Source organism: Saccopteryx bilineata, chromosome 6 (assembly GCF_036850765.1).
Source record: "Saccopteryx bilineata isolate mSacBil1 chromosome 6, mSacBil1_pri_phased_curated, whole genome shotgun sequence".
Lineage (NCBI taxonomy): Eukaryota > Metazoa > Chordata > Mammalia > Chiroptera > Emballonuridae > Saccopteryx > Saccopteryx bilineata.
The window spans coordinates 188,314,885-188,339,459 of record NC_089495.1 but is presented as its reverse complement, the minus strand read 5'-3'; the positions used below and the strand labels follow the sequence as shown (position 1 = coordinate 188,339,459).

The window sequence follows — 24,575 nt, the reverse complement described above, 5'->3', positions numbered from 1 at the left end:
CCTCATGAGGTCGCCCTTTATATTAGCTTATTGAAAGAGCCATCTGTTTTTTCCTTTTCCTTCTCCTTGCAAAGCCCATTTTCATGAAATTCCAGCTAGGCAGGTTTGGCCAATTACATACATCACACTATATGTGCTGAAAACTGCCATATGGCCCTGGAATTGGGCCAACTGCGGGAAACTAGATAGGGAAGAATTTTTCTATTTTTATTTCATTAATTGCATAGATTGGGCTAGATAAAATAATTAAGAGTAGTTTGGGTCAGAAATTTGCTTGGTCTCTGTGTCGTGTTAAGCAGTCCTTTGGATGTGAGCAAACCTTGTGCGTTTGAGCCCCAATTCATTTTTTTGGCAAGAGATTCTGAGTGGCATTGTTCTTAGAATACATAGGTTTTTTAAAATGAACAAACAAAGCCACCTCTTGTTTATTGTCCATATATGTCAAAAATCAGATCTTTAAAACTATTTTCACCTCTAATTTTGCCCATGTTCTTTAAAAATAGAGTAATTAAATATATTTCATAATTATATATATCAAGTATGTCTGTATACACACAGTAAAATGTATTTAGCAATTAAAACACTTTTATTTGCTTCCTGCCTAATTGGGTGTACCAATTTCCCCTTATTAATGGAATTCATTTCTGTTTTAACAGTCTGGGGTTGAGATGATCTTCCTCTCATTCCCTTAGGGAGCTTCTCTTATATTCCACACGTTAATTCAGCGCAGTCATGATCATTAAAAAAAAAAATTCTTAGCTGCATTTGATCCATCACATTGAGTGGAAGCTGGATTAAAATTTGATCTATGACTTCGGAAATGAAAGAATCCTTACAGCATTGTCCGTGAGGAAAGTCAGAGTCTGAGAGCCCAGAATCCTTTGCGCACCTCTGCGCTGAACGGTGTAGATTCTGATGGGTCTCAGATTCCTGGACTTACGGGGGAACCTGCCAGGCCGGTACCCTTTTTTTTTTTTTGTATTTTTCTGAAGCTGGAAACGGGGAGAGACAGTCAGACAGACTCCCGCATGCGCCCTACCGGGATCCACCCAGCAAGTCCACCAGGGGCGACGCTCTGCCCACCAGGGGGCGATGCTCTGCCCCTCCGGGGCATCACTCTGCCACGACCAGAGCCACTCTAGCTCCTGGGGCAGAGGCCAAGGAGATCCCCAGTGCCCGGGCCATCTTTGCTCCAATGGAGCCTTGGCTGCAGGAGGGGAAGAGAGAGACAGAGAGGAAGGAGGGGGGGGGTGGAGAAGTAAATGGGCGCTTCTCCTATGTGCCCTGGCTGAGAATCGAACCCAGGTGCCCCGCACACCAGGCTGATGCTCTACCGCTGAGCCAACCGGCCAGGGCCCCGGTACCCTTTTTGAGAGTGGCAAAGCGAAGTACAGGGATCATGCTAAAAATTAAGAAACTGCCTTTTCTTTATTAACCTTTTACTTTGCTTCTTGACAAAAAAAAAAAAAAAAAAAAAAAAAAATCAGCATCAGTTTAGCCTAGACTAGTGTGATTGGTTCCCTGCCCATATTAATAGCTATTCATTGGAAACTTGGATTCTCCTTAACTTTGTTTAGCAAATGGACATGATATTCCTCATTTCATACATAAAATAAATGGGCGTACTCTCCTGGAGTGTCCCAGGCTCTCTGTGCATGGAATGTCCAGGGGCTGGACTCTCAGAAGCTTTTGTTTTTGTTTTCACAGGATGTGTGAGACTGGCGAGGGGCTGTTTATCTTTCAGACACGAGATGGGGAGGCCATTTACCAGAAAGTTCACTCTGCTGCCCTGGCCATCGCTGAGCAGCATGAGCGCTTGCTGCAGAGTGTGAAAAACTCCATGGTACGTTTGGAATGCCTTCCTCAGGACCTGGTGGGTACCGCTGTCAACTGCAGCCTTGGAATCTTTGGGCTACGAACTATGGCCAGTGTTGTTGTAGCAGGTGGCTTACTCTTGTCCTCAGCCATATTTTACTTGGATTAAATGCCACTCTGGGACAGCCCGCAGTGGTCAGTTGTGAACACAGTAACCTCTTTATGTACTTTATGCCTCAGTTAGAATATGTGTGTTCATTAATCAGTTTGGGCTCCTGTAATCAACACCATACACTATAGCTTACAAACAACAGAGTTGTAGTTATTTCTCACAGGGAGGCTGAGAAGTCTAAGGTCAAGGTACACTCAGAGTCAGTGTTGGGGGGTACTTCCTGGTTCATAGATGTTTATCTTTTTCTCTCTGTCTCACATGATGGAAAGATGAGAGTCCCTTTGGGATCTCTTTTATGAGGGCACTGCACCCCCAGGACCTAATTCCATCTAATACCATCCACTTTGAAGTTAAGATTTCAAGGTATGCGTTGGGGGGTTGGGTGGCATAATCATTGAGTTTGTTGCAGTGAGTGTGTACATTAAAATCAAGTTGGCTTTGTATGGGCAGTGATAGACACAACTGTGTGGCTTATCTACTTATAGATACATATTTATAGCTGTATCAGAAGTGATCATTTCCAATGTCAACAGGGATCAGAGAAAAATATATAGTTGAGAAAAGTGGGCTGGTGGGAAACTGGATGAAATGTCAAAAGCCCACGACCCAGCAACTGTTGACATGAAACTGGGCTCCACATAGGGGAGCTCCTGATTTTTTTTTCCCCAGGAAAAGCCAAGGATTTGAGTCTGTGTGTAATATTTCCCAGTTTGTAACTACTGGAAATTAATTCTATTTAAAACCAACAACAAAACTGGCACTACTTGTGGGCCAAAGAAGACTTGTCCAGAGACTCCATCATGCATTTGCCATCTCTAATTGATAAACTTTCATAGACTTCCATGTCTAAAGACACCACAGACACAAATACACGTGAGTGTCCACATACACTCTCTCGGAATGCCTACCCCGTTCATTGCATGGGGCTCAGGACGGTGAGGCATACGGAGAATTAAGATTCTTGAGACTCGTCTAGGAGAAGAGTAAATTCATGAAGTCTCAGTGGAATGCAGAGCAGTTAAACCATGCACCTCCTGCACTGTGCCCGCAAACACAAGCAGAGAGCTGCCCGTCTGGAAGGAAATCTGCAAAACTAAAGGGAACTCTGTTGGTAAGATGAGGGTGGTTTGAAAATTTATGATGTCAACATGTAGGGTAATTGGATTTAAAGAGGGAGAGAAGCACGCCGTAATATGATCTCTCCCAAAGCAGCCCTACATTATTCCCAAATGACCTGGCAGGCATTGCTCTGGGATGTCGGAGCAGGTCAGCCAAACTTTCTGTGGAGGGCCAGACAGTAAATGCTGTGGGCGCTGTGGACGAAGAGGGCCTCTATCACAACTCCTTAGGTAACAACCTTATGGCTATGGCTGTGTTCCAAAAAAACTTTAATTCAAATTTTGTGTAATTTTCCATATCATGAAATATTTTTTATTCCTTCCCCCCACAAAATCATTTAAAAACCTTCTTTTTTGAACTAATGCAAATTTGGTATCCATTTCCCCCTATGCTTATCAGTTTGGGATATTGCAATAGAGATAGATAAATGGATGGATAGAGATAGCTGGCTGGCTGGCTGGCTGGCTGGATGGATGGACCCATCGATTAAATGATATCAGCTAACTAGCTGTCAAGTCAAATTCAGGTCACTTCGAATTTACAGGGCAACATGTAATTGCATTCAAGTTGTGTAGCTATCCATTAGATGCCTTCAAACATCTGTAGAGGTTTTTCTAAGATTGCCTTATTTGTAAAGCCATCAATTAGCATAAATTGTTGTGTGCTCGAAAGGCAGGTTCTGCACGCACGTGGTTTTTCATTTACAACCTTCTCGTTATTTCTGCTAAAAATTAATCAGAATTATGAGTAATTTGTTCAGATCGTCCCCTTGCAAATTCAACTGGAAAATAACGTTGTTTGCTCTTAGTTTGCTGTATGCTGAACGAGTTGTATCAAGTGAGTGTGCTTTTAAAGCAACAGCACCCTGTTTTAGATGGAAATGAGTAAGTTTCAAAATGGGATCTGCATCTCGAGGAAGTTAAACTGGGGACTGTGAAACACTTAAGAGCAATGTACTCAGATCAATTTCTGATTAGGGGAGAGAAGAGAGCCCATGCTAAAATTAAGCAAATGACAACAACATGACTGGCCATCTTCCCTGGGTTACAAATTGCCTTGAAAATCTTTCAGAAATATCAACTTAGGGTAATATTTGAAAAACAAACACACAAACAAACAATCACTGTTCTAGGAAATCCCATTTCTTAGGGTTTTGGGCACCAGAAAGCTACCTCATCAATGGTTCTCCCCTACCTTCTTGCTTTTTAAACTCAGCGTATTATTATTATTCGCTCTGAGAGGGGTGCTAGTGTGGAGCTTGGCTTGGGAAGGCATCTCTGTGGAAGGGGATGGACCAGCTGCCTTTCCGGGGGAGCTGCTCAGACTGCGGGGACAGCTTGGGGCACCCCTGAGCAGCCGCTATTTTTGCCACCTTGGAGATCAGTGTCTCTGACAAAGTCTAATTTTGGAACAAGGAGTGGTGGTGTGTGGGATGGTCCTCATTCCACGACGGGGCCTGTCATTTTTAGAATTTCCTTAAGGCGAGAGCGACACTGTGGAGAATGACTGCAATTTAGCAGGTTCTCTCCGGGGCTGCGGGGAAGGGTGTGTGTGTGTGTGTGTGTGTGTGTCACATGGCCCCCTGAGAGCCATCTCCCTGCACTCTGGAACTGTGACTGTACACAGGTTTGAGAGCAAAATATGAAGTTTTTCCACCATCTTCCCTTGCCCATCTCCTTTGTGTTGGTTGGTTTAATGGACCAATTTTCTTCTGAATTTGGTTTTGCAAATAAAATTTGCTAAAGAATTTGTAGAACTTAAGGGGCATTCTTCCACAAGTCTGGAAACTGAAATAATTTGTAGTCAGTTCCGTTTAAAAAGCAATATGCTACATTTTTTTAAAATATACAGTATATCAAAGAAATTCTAGCATCAATTTAATTACTATTCCAACACTGTGTGTGTGTATGTGCATCCAGCTTTTTCCTTTTACTGAATTAAACCCTTCTTATATCCTGGTATATTATCATTTAAAAACCTTTTTATCAAACACCTATCTACTACTTGCAAAACAGTGTGGTAGAACTTACGGAGATTATAAAGTATAAAAAACATTTTGCACCTTTAAAAGGAGCTTAAAATGTAGATAAGGCATATTTTATACTTCTCAAATCATGCAATAATATAGTCCTGTAAATGCAATTGGCTACCATCTCTTTGGAGGGCAATTTGTCCTCATTTATGAAAGGGAAATGTATACATCTCTTTACCCAGAAGTAGTACTTCTAGGGATTGACCCTAAAGGTGTGCAGGCTGCAGCAAAGATGACGTGGACACAGGTGCTCCTGGAGGGTGTCATGCCTTCGTTCTTACGTTCTGCCATTGAACAGGTATTTTCTGAGCTCTGCGGTCTACATGGCGCTGTGAAAGGACTCTGAGGAGATAATGTTCCCGTTCTTGGAGAGCTTATTTGTAATAACGGAAGTAACTTGAACAGCTTAAGTGTCCATCAAAAGGGGTGATTCGATAAAATCTGTCACATGATGCCACAGGAATGACACAAGACAGCTAATGAGCAGGAGGAGAGTCACACTTGGTAATATCAGAGGTGTGAGAAGGTCCTGAATGAGCAAGAGGCAGGACAATAGGCAGAGTGGACACACTCACACGTGCGCTTTGCAAATACAACTTCCGGTGGAAAGGAAGCTACAGGGTGATGTTGGTTACCTTTGGGGAGCAGGATGACAGTGTGAGGGTCTGGGAAGGGACTTTTAAAAAATATGTCATGGAGCCTAAAAACTTAGGTAAATTTTTAGGTGCTAGAAATGGGCTAAGAGTCAAGACCATTCTGTTGGAGAAGGTTATACCTGTGCTGAGTTTTAGGATGAACAAGAGTTAACTACCTGCTTCTCCTGATGGTGATGATAATACACTTCCAAGCACTAGACCTGTATTAACTTTAATTCTACTACATGATGCTATTGACATGGGCACTGTCATTCTATTTCTATAGCTAAGGGTCTGAAGCGTGGACACCCACACTTTAAGGAAACAGTGCATGCTTCTGCTAGAAGTCAGCTAGAAATCAGGGAGCCGAGATTTCAAGCCAGGCACCAGTGTCCACACTTTGGCCACCATGCTCTACTTACTCAGTTAAAATTAAATTAATCAAATTAAGTCACCAGGCATGCCTCCTGAATTGATTAGAAATTGAAAGAGGGTAAGTGGAATTAACCTACTTTTAGTCATAAACATTAAAGATGGACTAAGCTATTTATTCAAACAGGTTGGGTACCGATACAACTTGGCTTATTTCTTAAATCTGCTGTGACTTTTGTTCCCGTACATTAGGAAAAACTGTAATTTTCTGAGCATGCCCTTTTCAGTCTCTTATAACAACATAATAACTTGCAACACGCAACGGTGAGTTCAGTGGGTTATAATAAGCCTTTTGCCTGATTAGGAAATGCTGCCCTACCTTATACAGTTTCTCCCCAGAGCTGTAAGCTCCTGTAATTCTGCCATGGTCATTGTTTAGCTGGTGACTGTCCCTCTACTGGAAAAGGAAAGACATTGAATGTTGCCGACAGGTTGTAGCTTTGTTTATGAACTCTAAAACTAGTGGCAATGTTTACAATGGTGGCTCTATAAGTAGAAAGTTCATTGAAAGCGTAGTGGTGGTGACACAGCAGGTCATAACGTGGACGGAAGATGTTCATGTGAGATCAGGGAGCATCTGGTTGACCAGATGGGCAGCGGGGATTCAGATGGTTTTCCCAACATTAATCGTGGCAGAGAAGACAGAGGTGGGAATGGTGATGGGGACTGTGAGATGAATGAAACCAGTTCAGTGCTATTTTCATTTTGAGACGTTAGGAAATAAGTGATTTATCCATCTCCAACAAGGGTTGGCAACAAGGGTTGGCAAATGTTTTCTGAAAAGGGCCAGATGGGAACTTCCTTTAGGCTCAGTGGGCTGTGGACGGTTGCTGCTGTTGCTTATTCTTCACTTCCTCCTTCTCCTTTTTTCATTTACTTTTCACCTTTAAAAATGTAAAAGCCATGCCTTGTGATGCACCGTCCAAAAACAGGCCACCGGGACTTGGCCTGCGGGCAGGCTGCAGTTCCCTGAGCCCCACTCGACCCCAGTTTCTAGGCATCAGCTGCGAACGTGCGTGTTTAAGGGCTCTCTGCCCTCTGAGCCATGTGGATTCACTTTTCCTCGGAGGAGTGTGCCAAAGGCAAAGGCAGTGATCCCAAATTCCTATCAGTAAAATCAGAGGCCAGTTATGGTTTGAACCGGAATCAGGCATTTTTAGGGATGCCATAGACATCATTCAATCGGGGTTCCGCTTTGGTTGCCCAGTGGACACATGCTGTGCCTTGCACGGCTCTTCACCCCCTGCCCAGGATATTTAACCCTTGGAGTAGTAAGTTTTTTCATGCAGGAGTGAGGTTTCTTTTCAAAAAAATGAAATTCCAGTTACAGTTTTATTAACCTAAAATCATGTTTGTTTGATAACCAATTTATGGAAACAAGAAGAACGTACATTTGCCTTTTTTTAATGTGGCCTTACACACATTCGATCGTACTCTGGATGGTCAGGAGACACGAGGACATACATGACCCATCGTACTACTCAGAGGGTTAAAAGTGTTGGGCATGACCAGAAAGCAGAACTGGGGAGGTCATTCAGAATGGATGGTTGCCACCCACTTTGAAGTTTCAATGTTTAGGGGGAGATACAGCACAGTCCATTTTCTGTGTAGAATTGGGAATTGACCACTTACTAGGCTCCTACCCAAGTATTTGCTGGCCTATCCAAGCCAGAAATACAAATCCTCCTCATTATGTAAGTAGCAAATGGGGGAAGCTATCTGCTGGCTCACCTCCAGGCAGCGTGGAAACTGGTAGACGTCTCAACTGGTCAGACCTGGGAACGGGCGTCAAGACTACCAGAGACTATAGGGCGGGGTGAGCTGGCTTAGGCAGACCACGATTTGGGGGTCTATAAGATATTGGCACAGATGACAGTTTTATAAAAGTAAATTAGTTCCCAGTGTTTAAAGTGGGAGGTTTCATATAGAATACAGATTATTAGTTTTTGAGAAATAGGAATACCTGCTAACATTGGCTGCTCCAATTAAAATTGAGTAGCAACTACCCATCTGAGATGATGAATGCTCTAGTCTATAGCATTTCAGCTATAGTCTATTGTCATTTCTCATTGCCTTCATAATCCGACGGTTTTACTCATTTATGCTACCAGCACAGCCCAGATAGGTGTTCAGGTTTGCAGCCCCTGGCTTAGGGAAACAGTGCAGGCTTCTCATCCTTTATGTTTTTGCCAAGACATTTATTTCCCTCATCTCTCCTTTTATTGAAGATTTAGGGCCATTGTTCTGGTAGCAGAGGCCTGCTCTTACTGGGGGAAATTCAGCGTGGACATACACCAAAAATTTATGATAGAAAGTGCAAAATGTGTGTGAGCATGAATGTGCTCGGTGACTGAAGCCAGCAGGTGGTCTGTCACCGAAGAGGACACCGGGCTTTTATATTTTTCCATCAACAAGGCGAGAATGCCATGGGAACTTGGAAAGACTCTGTTCCATCTAATCGGAAGGCTGCCCGTAGAAATCTTTTTTCCAAGCTGGGACATTTTTACAAGTGCAAGCTGAGTCTTGTAAGAGCAATATTGGTTATACAACCTGTAGGCTTGATTCAAAACGAAAATGCACAGGCCCTTGTTGAAAAATTAGTAAGATATTGAAGTTGGGGACAGCAGAATATGACATCAAGCCTGGAGCCCCGTGTGACTACACAAGGCTGTAAGTCCCTGAAGCCTGCCTGGGGTAAGAGTTATGCCTGGATAACAGAAGAAAATGGGGTACAACCAGGAAAAGGTGAGTGTGTAGTCACACTGCACGCCAGTGACACCAGTGGCCCTCAGTGGGAAGCAGCTTTGTCGGCCAGGACATATTCGGCGTTATCTAGAGCCATTTTCGAATGTCAACCCTATGGGAGGGGGAGAGATGCCGCTAGTATCCAGTGAGTGAGGCGGAGGATGCTGCTCACCACCCCACAATGCACCGGGCGTCCCCATAACAAGTAAGGTGGCCCGTGTGTCAGTAGTGCAGAGGGTGAGACTAGAGGTGGGGCGGGTTCTGCCGGCGAGCTGGGCCAGAATGTGACAGGTCAGCGTGTCAGGGACCACACGTCACTTCTGAGCTCTGCAGTGTGGCCTCCGACTGCCGTGTTTACGTCGTCTGTCCCATGTGGGTGGTGATTATATTTACCCTGTGTGGTTCACATGAGCTAACACACATGTGCAGCCCTGAGGAGGGACACAGTGAGATTTAATAAGTGTGACCTATCACAGTGCTTCCCTTTCTACTCACTCCAACTGCCTGGGCCAGGCTAGGCCTAGAGGAAAAATCACCCCGAGGCGAGGGAATACAGATGGGTCACACCAGCAATCTGGGTGATGGGCTGAGCGCTCTTGTTCGTTATTTTCTTAGGATACCGATGGTGTTTGTACAAGCATGGCAGCATGGGATTTTGAGTGAAGGCCTCCGCCTTCTGTGTGGGGCTCCCCCAGGACCTCCAGAAACATGCACAGAGTTCATTATACCCACCCTGCAGACTGAAGTGTCACGGTATGACCATCTCCATGGCCCAGGGCACTGTGCCCACCGGCCCACTACTCCACTCATTGAACTTGCGCCCGGAGTGAGCATCAGACGGGAAACACAAGTCACCCCTCCACTTCACGGGTCTCAGTTCTGGCGTGTGCGTGGCATCTCGTCCCCAAACATCTGCTCTCATTGAACGGGAGCCACTGAGTGGAAAGATTCAGTCTGCCCTTCGCATTAGCTGCAGAGACTGACCTCTGAGTAAAAGGTCTCTGCACTCGAGGCTACTAGCCTGGAGGAGGCAGGCCCCACGTGTGTATAAGAAGTTCAAGGCCAGACATAGGACTTTCTAAAGGTTTGCTGAATGAACAAACTAGGAATAGGTTAGATAATCTTGTGAGCAGAGGGAAAAGGGAAAAGGAAGCCAGAATAGCGATTGCAGTTTCCTCCCAATGCCCGCGCAGATTCTGGGAAAGTCAGCTTTGAGAGGCCAGGAAAGACAGTCCCCAAGGCCCTCAGCGTCAAGGTGCAGGCGGCGAGAGATTTCCTCAGTAAGGAGGCGTAGAGGCAAAGGGAGCAGTGATTTTGTTTTATGCGTGTGGCTGGGAATTCAGATGGCGCCAGATAAATAGATGCAAATCACTTTCATGCCCCATGAAAATAACCGTTCGAGTGCATCTGGTACTCAGCAAAATGCTGCACTTGGAAATGTGGCCCCGAATGGCTGATTTCACGAACAGTCTGCTTTATCAAAGCCACAAGCCACAGTGGAGGCACTGCGTTAGCCAGAGCTCTGCTTACCTATGCTGTCTCCGCTGTGATTTTTCCCTAGCAGGGAAGCAGTCTTTCTTACTTTCTCTCTCATTCTCTCAAGTTCAAGAAGTGAGCACCTGCTTATTCTATTTCCTTGACAGTTTTAAATACTCTGTAATATCTAGGGAACATTTGGATGGTAACAATACCCACCGCTTTTCCTGCACACGTCAGAACAAAGGCAAGGAGCAGGACAACCTAAAGACAGCTGTCTGGGCGTTTCAGGCCACATGCATGTCAGAGCTGGAGGCAGCCCATGAGAACGGGCTTCAGTTTGGAAGCCCAGAAAGACCACCTCTGGCAGGTAGTTCACGTCAACTGGAGAGAAGTCTCCTGGGGCAGCGGAAGCCTGGCTGAATCACTGGTCGATTATGTTGGTCGAGGTGCCCAGGGGGTTCCCATCTCCTTGCAGCCTAGATGGTGGGCCAGTTGCCATTTCTCTATGCCTTGGAAATAAAATTTGGCTGTTTGTTTTTTTTTTATCAGTATGGACGAAACCCATCCTTTAAGGTCTATGTAACGTCCTCAGTACTTTCTATGAGACACACACAGGGTTGTGATATGAACTTTAAGTTCTGGAGTAAGTGGCCAGGCCTTAAGTCCTGGCTGGACATCTTTGCCAGCTCAGCGTCCTTGGGTGAATCTCCTCACCACCCTTCATATTTGTCTCCCCTCCGTGCAGGGGGTTATATCGGCACCTTCCTCTGTTAGATGGGATGAAGCAGGTCATTGCTTGACATAGTGCCTGGCACCTAACTAAGCACAAAGCAACCTGAGCCGTCATGATCATTGACTTGCAGTTCTAGAAGTTTCTCATTTACCTAGTGATTTATTCAGTCAGTCAGCTCAGTCATTTCGTCTATCAGTGACTGAGTCATTCCACTGCTTTTTATAAAGTGCCTACTGTGTGTGAGGAATCATACCGGGCACTGGGGCTATGAGCATGTCCAGTGACTCTTCTCCACCCTGGGAAGGAACACTCTGCTTAGAAGAGAGTCTTCCCTTTTGTCAAGGAGGGCGCCCCACTGTGGTGGCAGATGGCACTGCGACTGAAGCTGGCTTTAAACCAGCTCTCCCGCCTCTCTCTCTGAGATCCAGAGCGCACAGGAGCTGCCTTCTATTTATTTCTAAGTTTCCAGCCCCCACTGTAGGGCATGGCTCATAGATGATGCCCAGAGCCCATAAATAGATGGAATGAATGAATAAATACACCAAAGAGCACCGAGCGCAGAATTCATTGGAAGGGGAAAGGGGAAGGGAGGGCTGTTAGGGAGCCTGTGAGCAGAAAACCACATTAGGGGGCTTAGTCTAATTGAGGGATAATTGAAGTTGGAGTAAAGAGCTCCATCTGGCCCTGTGCTGAGAGTCTGCATGCTTTATTTTGTTTAATTTTCACAACTGTCCTTGGAGATACGGATTGGTTTCTGAATCCTATTTAGTTTATGTTTACATAAACCATGTATGTAAAATTTAACCGACTGCAAAAATATGACCATATCAGTGATGATTAGTACTATATTTTTCTTTTCATTATTTGTTTGCATGCACGTCTTTACCCCTTTCCCCTCTTCAGCAACTCCTAAATCTCTTCTAGAAGTTTACACTTAACTTCATGTTCTCCTCTGTGTCCATATAATCCTATATAGAAATCTGTTTGCCTACACACATAGGTAAACATGTATAGACATATATATAAGATAGGTAGTTGAAGGTCATTGTTGGCTTTACAAACGTCTGATCATATTACACACTTTAAAACTATCCCCTGGCCCTGGCTCAGTAAGTTAGAGTGTCGTCCCCATACATCAAGGTTGCGGGCTCAATCCTCAATCAGGGCACACACAAGAATCAACCAGTGGATGCATAAATAAGTGAACAACAGATTGATGTTTCTCTCTCTAAAATCAATTTTATAAAAAACAAACACTACCTCCTGGTTTTCTCATGCAGTAGTAAATGTGTTGTATTGGAGCAGCAAGAAACAGACGTTTTGCCACATAATTAAGTAGCCAAATTAAGGAGTCTTTTATTCAAAGCCGGTGACCGAACAGAGACCTAAGTCATTCAAATCATGGGGCCCTGAACACAGTTTGGGGCTAGCTTTTACAGACAGAATTACGCGCTGATTGGGGAATGGGGAGGAGGGGAAGCATAGCAGTAAACCAAAGCAGTGACACAAGCTCTCTTACAATGTTTACAATGTTTATCTATAAGATTAATTCACAGGGGAACATTCTGGGAACACCTGCAACCTTGCGGAACTCTCCAAGGCCACAGCCTGGGAAGAAACCAGCCTCAAGGCCAGGGGTAGGGAGTCTTTTTAGAAAAAGTAAGTTCTGCTAAAAGTCTCTTTGTTTTAGAGAAAGTAAGTTCTGTCAAAAGTTACTCATGCTAAGAGCCTTTCTTTTCTATATTTCAAATGTCCAATGGAAAGAGTTAAAAGTCACGCAGTATGTAAGTCTGATTCAAGGGTTGGCGAATGGGTGTGTGCCTGTTTTTCTAAGAACAGATTTACTGGAACTCAGACATGCCCATTCATTTATACATTGTTATGGCTGCTTTCACATTGGCACAGAAAGGTTGATTAGTTGGCCATGGAGACTGTATGGTCTGGAAAGTCATTTCCTATCTGGCCCTTGACAGAAAAGTTTGCCAACCTTGGTTTCATTCTTTTTAATGGCTGCGTGATATTTCAGGTTCTTGACGGAACATTAATCTATTAAGCCTATCTATGGGAATATCAGATTCTTTTGCCACTAATAAGTAATACTGCAATAAACGTGGACACATGCCTTTCTATACTGTGTGTTTAACTAAGCTTCTGAACTTTAATTTATTTAACTGAGTTTCTAAAATCTTTCTTTAACTAGACTTTCTAAACTCATGAGTGGGATTGCTCAATTAAAGGTTATTAGTATTTTTTTTTTTATTTAAGTGAGTGTTGTTGCATTGCTTTCCAAAATACTGGAATACTTTGCATGTTATTGACAATATTATTAGGTCCATTTCATAGCGGGGGAAACTGAGGCTCAGTGGCTCAGAATGAGTAAGTGAAGAGTCAGGACAGGAACGTGAAGTCCAGGATTTTGATTCGCTGGGAACTGAAAGGAAGGGACATGATTGGGAGACTGTGGAGGTAGAACACAGAGCATGCAGGGCCAGAGTGTAGGTGTGTCTGCGGGCCGGGCAGGGGTAATAGGTTGTGGGTGCAGGAGAGGCACAGGGACACGCAGAACCATTGGTTCTCCACCTTCACTTAGCCCAAAGGTCGCGGGTCGCTGGGCTCCACCTCCCCAGTGTTCCTGGGGGTCTGGGGTAGGGCACTGGAATTTGAATTTCTAGTAAGCCCTCGGGTGAATCTGATCTCACTGGTCCAGGGAGAACCATAGCTCTAAGGTGACTCTGAGAATTGGGCTCCTTGGTCCATGGAAGAAATGGAACAGGAGTACAACCTGACAATGTGTGCCTTGATGCCCTTCATGTGTACAAAAGGTCACAGTACAACTTACACGGACCCCTCAGTGAACATACTGTTGTGCCGAGAACAGTATGTCAGTGCCGCGTGTATGGCCAGTAGCCACGGCCACCATCGCAGCTGCCTGGCCCATGCAGGTTTGCATTGGATTTGAACAGACGGTAATGAAACAATGGAGCCAAGAACTGGTGGACCATCACCTTTAATTCTAGCTTGCACCTGGCAGGCAAGAAATACACACAGTGGGAAAACACTTCCCTTTCCATTCAGGGCTCCCAAAGCCACTGACTTATCCAAGTTTCCTAGAATGAAAGGTTCCTAGCTCATCAGCCTTATTCACCTCTGTTCTCCATCTCCTACTCTCTGCACAAACTCTGCACAAACTGGCTTCTCCTTCAGCACTCCACCATCTTGGCTGCTTCTCCTCTCCTCCACGTGGCCTTTCTCTGCTCTCCTCTCTAATGCTAATCTCAGGAACCGAGAGCGCAAGCTCCCGGTCTGCCCCATTTATAGTGTGGAAATCAAAACCTTTAATCCAATATACAAACAAGGAAGTCTCTGATACAAAGTCACTTAGTGTGGGAAAGGCTTAGTCTTAGAACTAAGCCTTAGGGTATAACAACCCTGCCTGCTTACAGCCTGTCCCCCGCACCCAATGCAAACTATAAGCGAGTAAACCTATATATCATATTTACAAATTTATTTGACCAACACCCTAATTGTCCATTTGTATTGGACACTGACCAGTCTTTACATGCATATCAGCAGGATATGTTTACAGGCTTTCCTGTGTTTGGGAAAGCAAGAACACGTTGTTAAGCACCCTCACTGGAGAAAACTAGATCTCTTTAAGACCTCCCTCTTCCTCTAACACACAGGGGAGCGCACCAGTCAAGCAGGTGGAGGCAGGGCGGGCACGGAGCCCAGGGCAGGCACGGAGCCCAGGGCAGGCACGGAGCCTGGTGCGGGCCTCTGCGCACTTGGAGATGGGCTTACCGCTTCACATCCACAGTGTGGTTGCCTCACAATGGTTACAAAACCTTTTCAACGACATTTGCAGGGCTGTGCCAGAGGAGTTGGTTCCTGCCACTTAGCAGAGCAATTAGCATTTAAAGCAGTTGATATTGATTGAATGAGCCTGCTTCTTCAAGCAGAAAGAACCCCAAAGAACGCAGCACATGTTGTTATTGTCGTAAATTACTCCCAGCACCAAAGCAGATACGTTTGCTAGAACTTTATAAGTGTGTTCAATAAACCTCAGAAGTGATGTTTCATCCGATTGCGTAGATTTTTTGTTGTTGTTATTGTTGCCCGAAAACTTTTTAAAACTTCTGCCTTTAAACCAAAAACACAGTCCAATACCAAATATTTAGCTTCAAGAAGAAAATGTGAATGTTCTCTTTAGGACCTTGTTCAAAAGCTGTTGCTAAAGACAGTACTTCGATTGATTATAAATATTGCTAACATTTATGGAATCATGAGTCACGTAGGTTCTTGGAATGGGTTGTAAATTAGGAATCACTTTCTCTTTTCTTTTTACTTACAAGACACTAAGGAGTAAAAGAGGTTAAATAACTAGCCAAGAGTTGTACAATTACACTGGGGAACAAAATTTTTGTTGCATCCACAAAAACACTTGTTCTTACCTAATTCGAGTGTATTGATCTCAAATGTGACATTAATTTTTCTCTGTAAGCTATAGTTTTTTTGCAATTCAAGATTTTAGGTTTTTATCTTATTGTAAAATTTTCAACATTTAGTTTAACATAATGAAGTAGAATGTCTTCTTGGGCATCATCTTTGTGAAAATATAATAATTTGTATAATGCAGTAAATACACTAATACACTAAAAGATATGATTGCATCAGAACATGTCTACAATTTTGAAGTAGAACATATTAAAACAATTATTTTAATCATAAAAACTGCGCAAAACTCATTTAAATTCTATTCAGACAAAAATTTGCATTTGTAGCTCTTGCATTTGTGTACTTGTTGAAGACAATCTCGGTTGATGCTCCAGCAGTAGTCTGCTCATCACTAACAGCTCCAAGATTTTCAGGAAACTTATCAAGGTGACTGTTCAGGAAGTGAATCTTAATGCTCACATTACATCCAATGTTGCAGAAAGCCAACAGCATCCTTTGAACCAGAAGTTCATAGTTTTCTGCTTTTTTGTTGCCAAGGAAGTTCTTTGTAACTGCCACAAAAGACTGCTTTCTCCTCCTTATTCATCTTCCTGGCAAATTCTTTATCATGTATGAGGGTTCGAATTTGAGGTCCATTGAATACACCTGCTTTTATCTTCTTGAAAGACAAGGCAGGAAAAGCAGAAATAATATGTTGAAAGTATTCACTTTCTCTATTCAAAGCCTGAACAAACTGCTTCATTAAGCCAAGTTTGATGTGAAGTGGGGAAAAAATGATCCTGTCTCGATTAACTACAGGTTCATTCACAATATTTTGCATCCCTACTTCCAGAGCTTCATGTTTCGGCCACTTCTTCTGTGTCCAGTGTTTCTCCCGAGCTCGGCTGTCCCACAAACTCAGAAAGCAAGGGTACTTTGTGAAACCTCTCTGTTGTCCTAGTAGGAAATTTACCATTTTAAGATCCACACAAAAGATCCAGTTATGCTCCTTACTTCAGAAAGTCGAGGACAATTTTTATGTCATTATAATCTTCTCGCAGATGAGTTGAATAACCAATTGGAACCGCTGCATAAACATTACCATTGTGTAGGAGAACACATTTCAGACTCTGTTTAGAGCTGTCAAGAAATAGCCGCCATTCTGTTGAACTGTAAGTGGTAACACCTAGCTGGCTGAGGAGACTACTGATATCATGACAGTAAAAAAAGTGTCTTTGGAAAAAAAGTCCACAAAAATTTGTTCACGCTTCCTGAAATGGGATACTTTAGCTGACCCGTGAAGTACATTCTTTTCTTGAAGCCTGGAGGCTAATAACTCAGTTGCTTTCTTTGATAGGCCCAAATCTCTTACTAAGTCATTCAATTCAGGTTGACTAAACTGCTGAGGGGTTAATGACTGCTTGGCATCAGAAGAAGACCCTTCAGATTCTACAACCATTTCCTCATGCATCTTATCAAAATACACTTGATCACCATGTTCACTTTCTTCGTCCTTAGAAGTAATAAAACTATTGAAAACTGAAACCAGGAGTGTCTCAGAGTGTGGGATAGGTCGTATTGCTGAAGGAATATTAGGATATGCGATCATATGCCATTTTTTTCTTGCTGATGTCCTTTGTATGGATCAGACAGAAATAACAGTCACTGCTGTGGTCCTTAGGTTCACGCCAAACCATGGTAATACCAAAAGGCATTCCTTTGTGTTTTCCTTTTGTCCAGTCATGAAGCATTTCCTCACAATTATGACATACAATATGAGGAGCCCAATTCTTGTCTTGATCGCCACGGGGAAATTGAAAATAGGCAATATATGCACGTGTCACAAATGATGAAATATTGTGCCTTTGACATTGAAGTATGTAACAGCCACATATATAACAGAAGGTGTCAGGACTATTCTTACATTTACGCCTACTCCAAGAAGCCATGATTCAATCTTAAAACAAAATGAGAGGGTGTTTTCATCAGATAATAATTTTTTACATTTAAAAACAACTACAATTATGTAAAAGTGATGTTTGTAAAACATTAATTGCCTTGTGGTTATATTCAATCCAAGAGTCGGTGCCCTTTAACTTCAATTTAAAAACCAATGCATGCCATTAACTGTAACAAAAAGAAATTAAAATTGCATAAAAACTAGAGCATGCACCAAAAAAAGGATTTCAGATTTGGAATCAGCGATGCAGAAATATATAGAAAAAGTTCCAAAACCTCATGCAACAGAAAATAAAAAAAAAATTGTTCCCCGGTGGTAGAATTCCAGACTTTAATCCAATATTTGACCAAGTTTGGGCTCTTACCACAATGGGAAACGTTATTCCCAGCATGGTTGGTCTGAAGGTGGTAACACAGGATAATGGTTCTCAATGTGTGGTCCCCAGACCAGTAAGATCGGAATCATCTGGAAATTTGGTAGAAATACAAATTCCTGGCCCCTAACCCCCAAACAGGGGTGGGGCCAGAAACCTGCATTTTAATGAGCCCTCCAGGTCATTCCTATGTTTGCTAAGGTTGAAGAACCCCTGACTCTGGGTCCAAAAGCAAAGGCAGAGTATCTTTTCAAATATTATTTCCACAGGAGAATAGGTAGGCTGACCATAAAGACACAGATCAAGTTCAGGAAGCCAAATGGAGAATGTCAATGAAATTAGAGGCTAGTGTGGATGAGAGCTGAGTTGTGAGTAGAATGAAACGGCCGAGAGAAAAGTTTCTTTGGAACCCAGTTTGACTTTTTCTCTCTCAGACTGAGTTGTCCCTTCTGACTAACCTTTGCCCACGTTTTGTGCTTAAAATATCCATAGAAAGTAAGTCAGTTTATGGATACTTTCTTAGAGGATACTGTCGGACTTGGGTGAGCTTTGGACGTCTCTCTCAGGTTGAACAGAATTTCAGATGCAGCTCTGACTCACAGCTGAATGCTGTTGTCCAAACCCGTGTCCTTGTTCAGCAAGTTGAGTGAATGGAAAACAGCCATATAATTTGCATATGCAAAGTTGCTATGGCAGAGACCCATCTGAGTCCCCGATAAGGAGCAACCTGGGAGAAGTGTGAGCCTGGTGAGGACGGAATTAGGTCTTGTAGTTATCACTCCACTCCTGACGATTTCTGCTCGCTTCTGAATGGATCCAGACCTGTCGCAAACACGGCATATGGTGCTCACGATTGACTGTAGCAGCAAATAGTGACACCCTGTTGTGCTGTTCGGTTTCCGAAGACACAATCCTCTGCTGTAAAAACAGCTGGATTCCAGAGAAAGACAACGTGGTGTGGTATCAGGGCTGAGACTGCACACCACTCTGCAGCCCTTGTCTCAGACTCACAGGCAGCCCAGCCGGATGCCGAATGCAGGAACGGCAGTGTGCTTGGCTGCGTGGAGGGCGCCTGCTTTTCTCTGCTTACTGACAAGCTGTGCCTCGTGCTCCTCAGAAACTTTTCCCTCCCAAGAAGGTGAATGATGGCTACGATTTGCCCATCATTCTGAGGGAGGGGTCCCGGCCATCAGCATTCCACTTGCTGTGAGTATTGGGAGGTTTCCCAAAGGCTCCATCTGCCTTGTTGACGGTGATAATGATGGCGGCCCATGCTTGAAGGGTCAGTTGTCACTCAAAGTTTAAATGTTACTTCTCTGGGACAGAGAGCCACCCACTAACTCATCATGTCATGCTTTTTAAAAATAGTCGGCATAGCACATACTATCTGATGTAATATTTTTGATGACAGCTTTATTGAGATATAATTTACATACCATACAAGGCACCCTTTCCATTATACAGCTCAATGGTTTTAATATATTTGCATGTGAAAACATCACGCAATTAATTCCAGAACACTTTTTGTCCCCCCTCCAAAGAAAGCCATCACCTCTGGCCATCACCCAGCCGTAGGCAACATGGCTTTGGCCCCTCTCTCTCTGGAGTCGCTTTTTCTGGGCATTTCATGGACACGGAATCATATACCATGTGGCCACTTGTGTCTGATCCATTCATTTAGCATCATGTTTTCAGGCTCACCCGTGTTGTAGCATAGGGTAGGGCCTCTGGCCTTTTTATGGTAATCTGATTATTTTTGTTTAGTTTAATGATCTGTCTCAGAAGGGAAGTTATGTGGGAAAGGAGACTTTGAGGCTCAAAGAAGGAGAGAGGCATGTCCCATGTCACACAGCTCCTGGAGAATACCTAGACTGGGAGAAGGGACGTTATGTGGGAAAGGAGACTTTGAGGCTCAAAGAAGGAGAGAGACATGTCCCATGTCACACAGCTCCTGGAGAATACCTAGACTGGGAGATGAGCCTCAGACTTCATGGCCCCTTTCCCTCCTGGCAGCGTCAGAACCCCATCAGTTAGATCCACTGATTACTGAGAACTCATTAGGCTGAGTTAGGAAGCGACCTGCGTGCATTGCTGCTGGTTAGGGGGACATTTTGGGTATTGAAGTATGAGAGTGCATTTGTCTTGCACGAAGCCTTGTCTCTCATCCCCTGTGGGATCGTGAGCTCACACTGCTAATTGAATGAAGAAATGGAGAGCCACGCTCCCCTGCAGTGGGACTGTCCTACCCAACAGCGCCCGTGCACAGAGGTGGATCTTCCCCGAGGCCTCGCTGCTCATCACGCAAATGGCAAAGTAGAACGAGGCAGTCTTATCACCACAACCTGCAGAGCCAGGGACAGCCACGGTCATTGAACCTGGACCCAAATCTTCAGCAGGAATTCAACCTGGGGCTCACAGGACTTATTTGCTGGTCAATGGGGATTTATTTCTGGAAAGTGTTCCCAGCTGCCTGGGCAAAGGCTGGGTTCATTTGTTCACTCATGCATCCATCCCTGTTGGGTAAGCCTCTGGAGGGCCTCGCTAGGTGCTGGGGATACAGAGGTTGAAGATATAATTCCCGTTTTTCCGGGAGGCAGCCTGGCATGGTGGCCGTCACAGCACAGTGCAGTGATCAGAGCAAGAACAGGACTTTGAGGTGTCTGGTAGGAGCACTCGATGTCATGAAGGGAGAAGAAGTATCAGGATAATGTCCAGGGGAGGTGATTCGTCAGTGGACTCCTGAGGGGAGGGTGGTGTTAATCAGGTGACCAGTGTAGACAGCACTCTGGCTTGGGCAGCAGCATTTTCAATAGCGTGATGTGTGAGAGCCCGGATGTACGGCTGGAAATGGCTGGACCAGAGGTGTGTTTGGGGCCATGAGACTGGAGGGGTAGCAGGATCAGAGGACCCCATTCTAGGCAGTTTGGGCTGTTAGTCTGAGAAGGACTCTGGGGAAGGAGGAGGCTGTAGGCGGAGGAGACATGGCAGAGGTTTCAGAGGCAAATGGCTCACGTGGTTGTTCCTATCTTAGTTACTTGTCCCAAACTAAGGGGTCCTAAAACTTCAGTTCTAACTCTTGATCAGCTGATTTAGAGTTTCTCCCCTTGCTTTCCTCGTTTGTCTCTGTAAAGTGGGAGAGTTGGGTTGAAGGAAGAATCGCAAATTCATTGCCTACAGGGCCAGGCAGGTGGTTGACATCAGTGATGACTATCAGGGTGTGAGACAGCAGAGCCCCATGGGGACAGTGATGAATGGAACACGTGGGGACCATGACCAGTGTAATAACCTCTGGAGCACAGATTATAGTGAAATAGCTAGGAAGTGGGTTTTATGTGCATATATACCACACATATATATGCATTATATATAATTTATTTAACTGTTTAAGTATATATAATTTGATATTTCATGATGGCTGTATTTAACAACCAGTTCACAAAATTCCTGAAAAATGTAAGAGTTGGTTTTTGCAAGCTGGCTTGAGACAGCTCTCCTGCACCACTGGTTGGATTCATTCTTTCACTCAACAAATATGTACTGAGTATCTGTTGTTCACCAGGCACGGTTCTGGGACCCAAGAATAATACATCAGTGAACAAAACAGATCACAAACTTCTCTTCTGGTTCTAACATTCTATGGCTTTTAGCCCCTGTCATTCTAGCAGTCTTGTCCCTACATATTTACACTGACTTCTCCGATTCACACACTAACTCCCTTCCTTGGCCCACACTCACAGTTCCCTGTGCACGGGCCACCTCATCGCCATATCTCCTAGTGCAGAGACATCAGAACTGCCCAACATTTAGAGTGGCAACTGAGGACAGGTGGTGTGACCTCAAGCACCCTGCAGCCTTCCTGGGAACCAGAGGTAGTCTGAGGGAATCCCTCATTTGTGTGGCTACACATGCTTCAACACCCACTTCTGGGGTGGAATCCTCCTCTATCTCTATAGCCTGGACTTCGCAAGCCAGCATTTCCAACTAAATGGCTTTCTGCATTTTCTGTAACCCTTGTGAACTTCTAGCCACCAATTTATCTCCTGAAGTGGCAATGACTCTGGTCATACATGGGCATATGTTTCGAGTGATTATCCCATAACCCGATTTTTCCAAAAATTTTGCAAAATGGGAGGTTTTCCAGGGATGTCTCTATCACATTATAGCAGAACTACTGCTACTTATACATTTTTTTTCCTTTCCAATGTAAAGGCACTATGTTTACTTAAAAGGAAAAACAAACTATATAAAAGTGTATAAAATGTTTAAAAGTAAGGAAGAATACATATAATATAATATAATATAATATAATATAATTAATATATATAATATATAAAAATATATATAATATAATATAATGCCTTCTCTGTAGATACCCCACGTTACCCAGTTGTAATTCCTCTAAAAATGCAGTGTTGATTTATATTTCCACCAGAGGGCGTCACCTTGATCTCCACTGTCAGTTAACTTGCCACAATAAAGAAAAAGGAGGGTGGTGGACATTTCCTCTTCGACTTTCCACCAAATCACTTGCTAAGTCTTCTCACCCCTTGAGAATTCAGACATTTCTGCATGAAATAAGACTTTTCCATCATTTTTTCTCCGAAGACAATTAAAAACACTCCTTTCATAAAACGAGTTGTTCTTTCAAAGGGTTGAGAAAGAAATGGAGAGCCAGCCCTTGACATGTTCTCTATGGAATATGACACTGGTGTCATTTCCTTCTTCTTCCTGAAGAAGCTTTCTAAAAATACAGCCAAAGCCAAGCACACCAGCCTGCAGAACAATATTCACAGTCGTGTCCTGAATGATTCAAAGTGATGGCTATTTCCCACGTGTTTTTCTTCTATGAAATTTCTTACTATATTAAATATAATCGTTTTAGAGGAAGAAAGTCAGATAATTAACAGAACTACTGAACTTGAAATTAGCAGAACTTGAAAATGCAGTTCTTTTTCTATCCTTAGTTTCTTGCATTCATGTGAATGAGGTTGAATATCACCAGAAGTCACTGGGGTTTATTTATTTTATTTTATTTTTTGGTTTGTTTGCTTATTGTTCCTAAACATGGAGACTCTCCTGTCCACAGAAATGGAGAAACCACCACAGAATGTCTCTACTAACTCTCTTCTCAGCCTCTTGCCATTTTCATCTGAGAAGATCTTTTGAAGAAAAATAAAAACACAAAAAAAACTGCCCCATGAAAACTAGCGCTGTGGAATTCTTCTCAGGGACACATTTTGGTAATTGTGCTATTCTGTTAGGGACCGAAAAATTCAATCATCGCATGTAAATGCAGCAGATAAATTTTCTTTGGAACAAATAATTACAATTATTTTTCCGAGTTTATCTCATCAGCTACGAAGATTTTGGTCTCCAGGGTCCGAAGTCTCATATTATTTTGGTTTTATTCAGTGAAGGTACAGATATTATGCCTGGAACTACCATGCTAATGATTTGTGTAGAAGAGGGAGTTTTCTTTAAAAAAAAAAATCTTTGTATGGGCATTGCAGTTAATGACAACAATAATGTCCTCCTTGTTTTCCTGTATCTAGTCTGTGCTGGGCACACGCTAAGCTGGTATCATCTCACTGAACGCTCCTACCACCCAAATGGTTTCTTATAGGAGCAATTAAAATGGCATTTCTCTAGATCCAGTGGCGTGCAGTTGACACAATATGTAGATGTTTTCTTTTTAGTTGATTATACCCGCCTTCCTCTGGGTTGTCGTTGCCAAGTGTTCCATTGCGTGTCCGTGCCGTTAAGCAGGCCCGGCCGAGCCCTCGACCCTGGTAGCTGATGCACCGTGTTCTTTGCCTTGTCACAGCTGCAGATGAAGATGAGCGAGCGCGCTGCCTCGCTGAGCACCATGGTGCCCCTGCCGCGCAGCGCCTACTGGCAACACATCACCAGGCAGCACAGCACCGGCCAGCTCTACCGCCTGCAAGGTGAGTGCCGCGGCTGGGGGCGGGGCCGTGGGCGGGGCCGTGGGCGGGAGGGAGACCGCGCAGGCGACTGTGCGTGGAGGCTGCTTGTGGGTGCCCAGCTCAGGACGCCCTAGGGAGGGGCTCAGCTCAGCTCAGCTGCTGGACGCCAGGCTGGGTAGTCCACTTCCTCGCGGGCTAGGGTCCCATGAGGGTCTCACTGCTCAGCATTGACTTTACAACGTCGGGGGGAATTGTTTACAGTGTGGATTCTCAGGCCCTCCACCCCCGAGATTAAGAGCTGGAGGATGTGGCCAAACACCTGCAAGCCTGGGCAGAAGGTCTGGGACCCACGCTTGGAGAAGTAGTTTAGTGAGTTTGTGACTAGCAGCATCCGGATAACTCGGGAACTTGCTAAAAGCTCAGCTATGGGGCCCCTCCCAGACATAAGGAATCAGGGACCCTGAGGATGGAGACCAGCTTCTTTGTGTTCACAAGCCCTCTAGGTGATTCTCAAATTCAGGAACCACGCTCTAGGGGCAGGGAATGGACTAAGGCAGGGAGTCCCCGGTTCTGGTTCTGCAGCAACTAAGCAAATCCTAAGATACCCCTCTTCCAAAAAAAAGTGGTCTCTGATCCAGGGTACAGACGGCCCAACAGGAACAATTCGGCATACTGTGTCAACATTTTCTTATACTTTCAAAGACAGCTTTTTATGCTTTATA

At 44.1% G+C, this 24,575-nt stretch overlaps 1 protein-coding gene across 2 annotated transcripts in view; it reads left to right on the top strand.

Moving 5' to 3' along the window:
• DOK5 (docking protein 5) overlaps positions 1-24,575 on the top strand; it is a 113,775-nt gene that overhangs the window by 82,221 nt on the left and 6,979 nt on the right. The window contains exons 6-7 of one of the 2 annotated variants that reach the window (XM_066237015.1): positions 1,708-1,873; positions 23,754-23,874. In XM_066237015.1, the coding sequence (XP_066093112.1) occupies positions 1,708-1,873; positions 23,754-23,874 (287 nt within the window). The remainder of the gene's footprint in view (positions 1-1,707; positions 1,874-23,753; positions 23,875-24,575) is intronic. The other variant, XM_066237017.1, reaches the window with a different exon arrangement.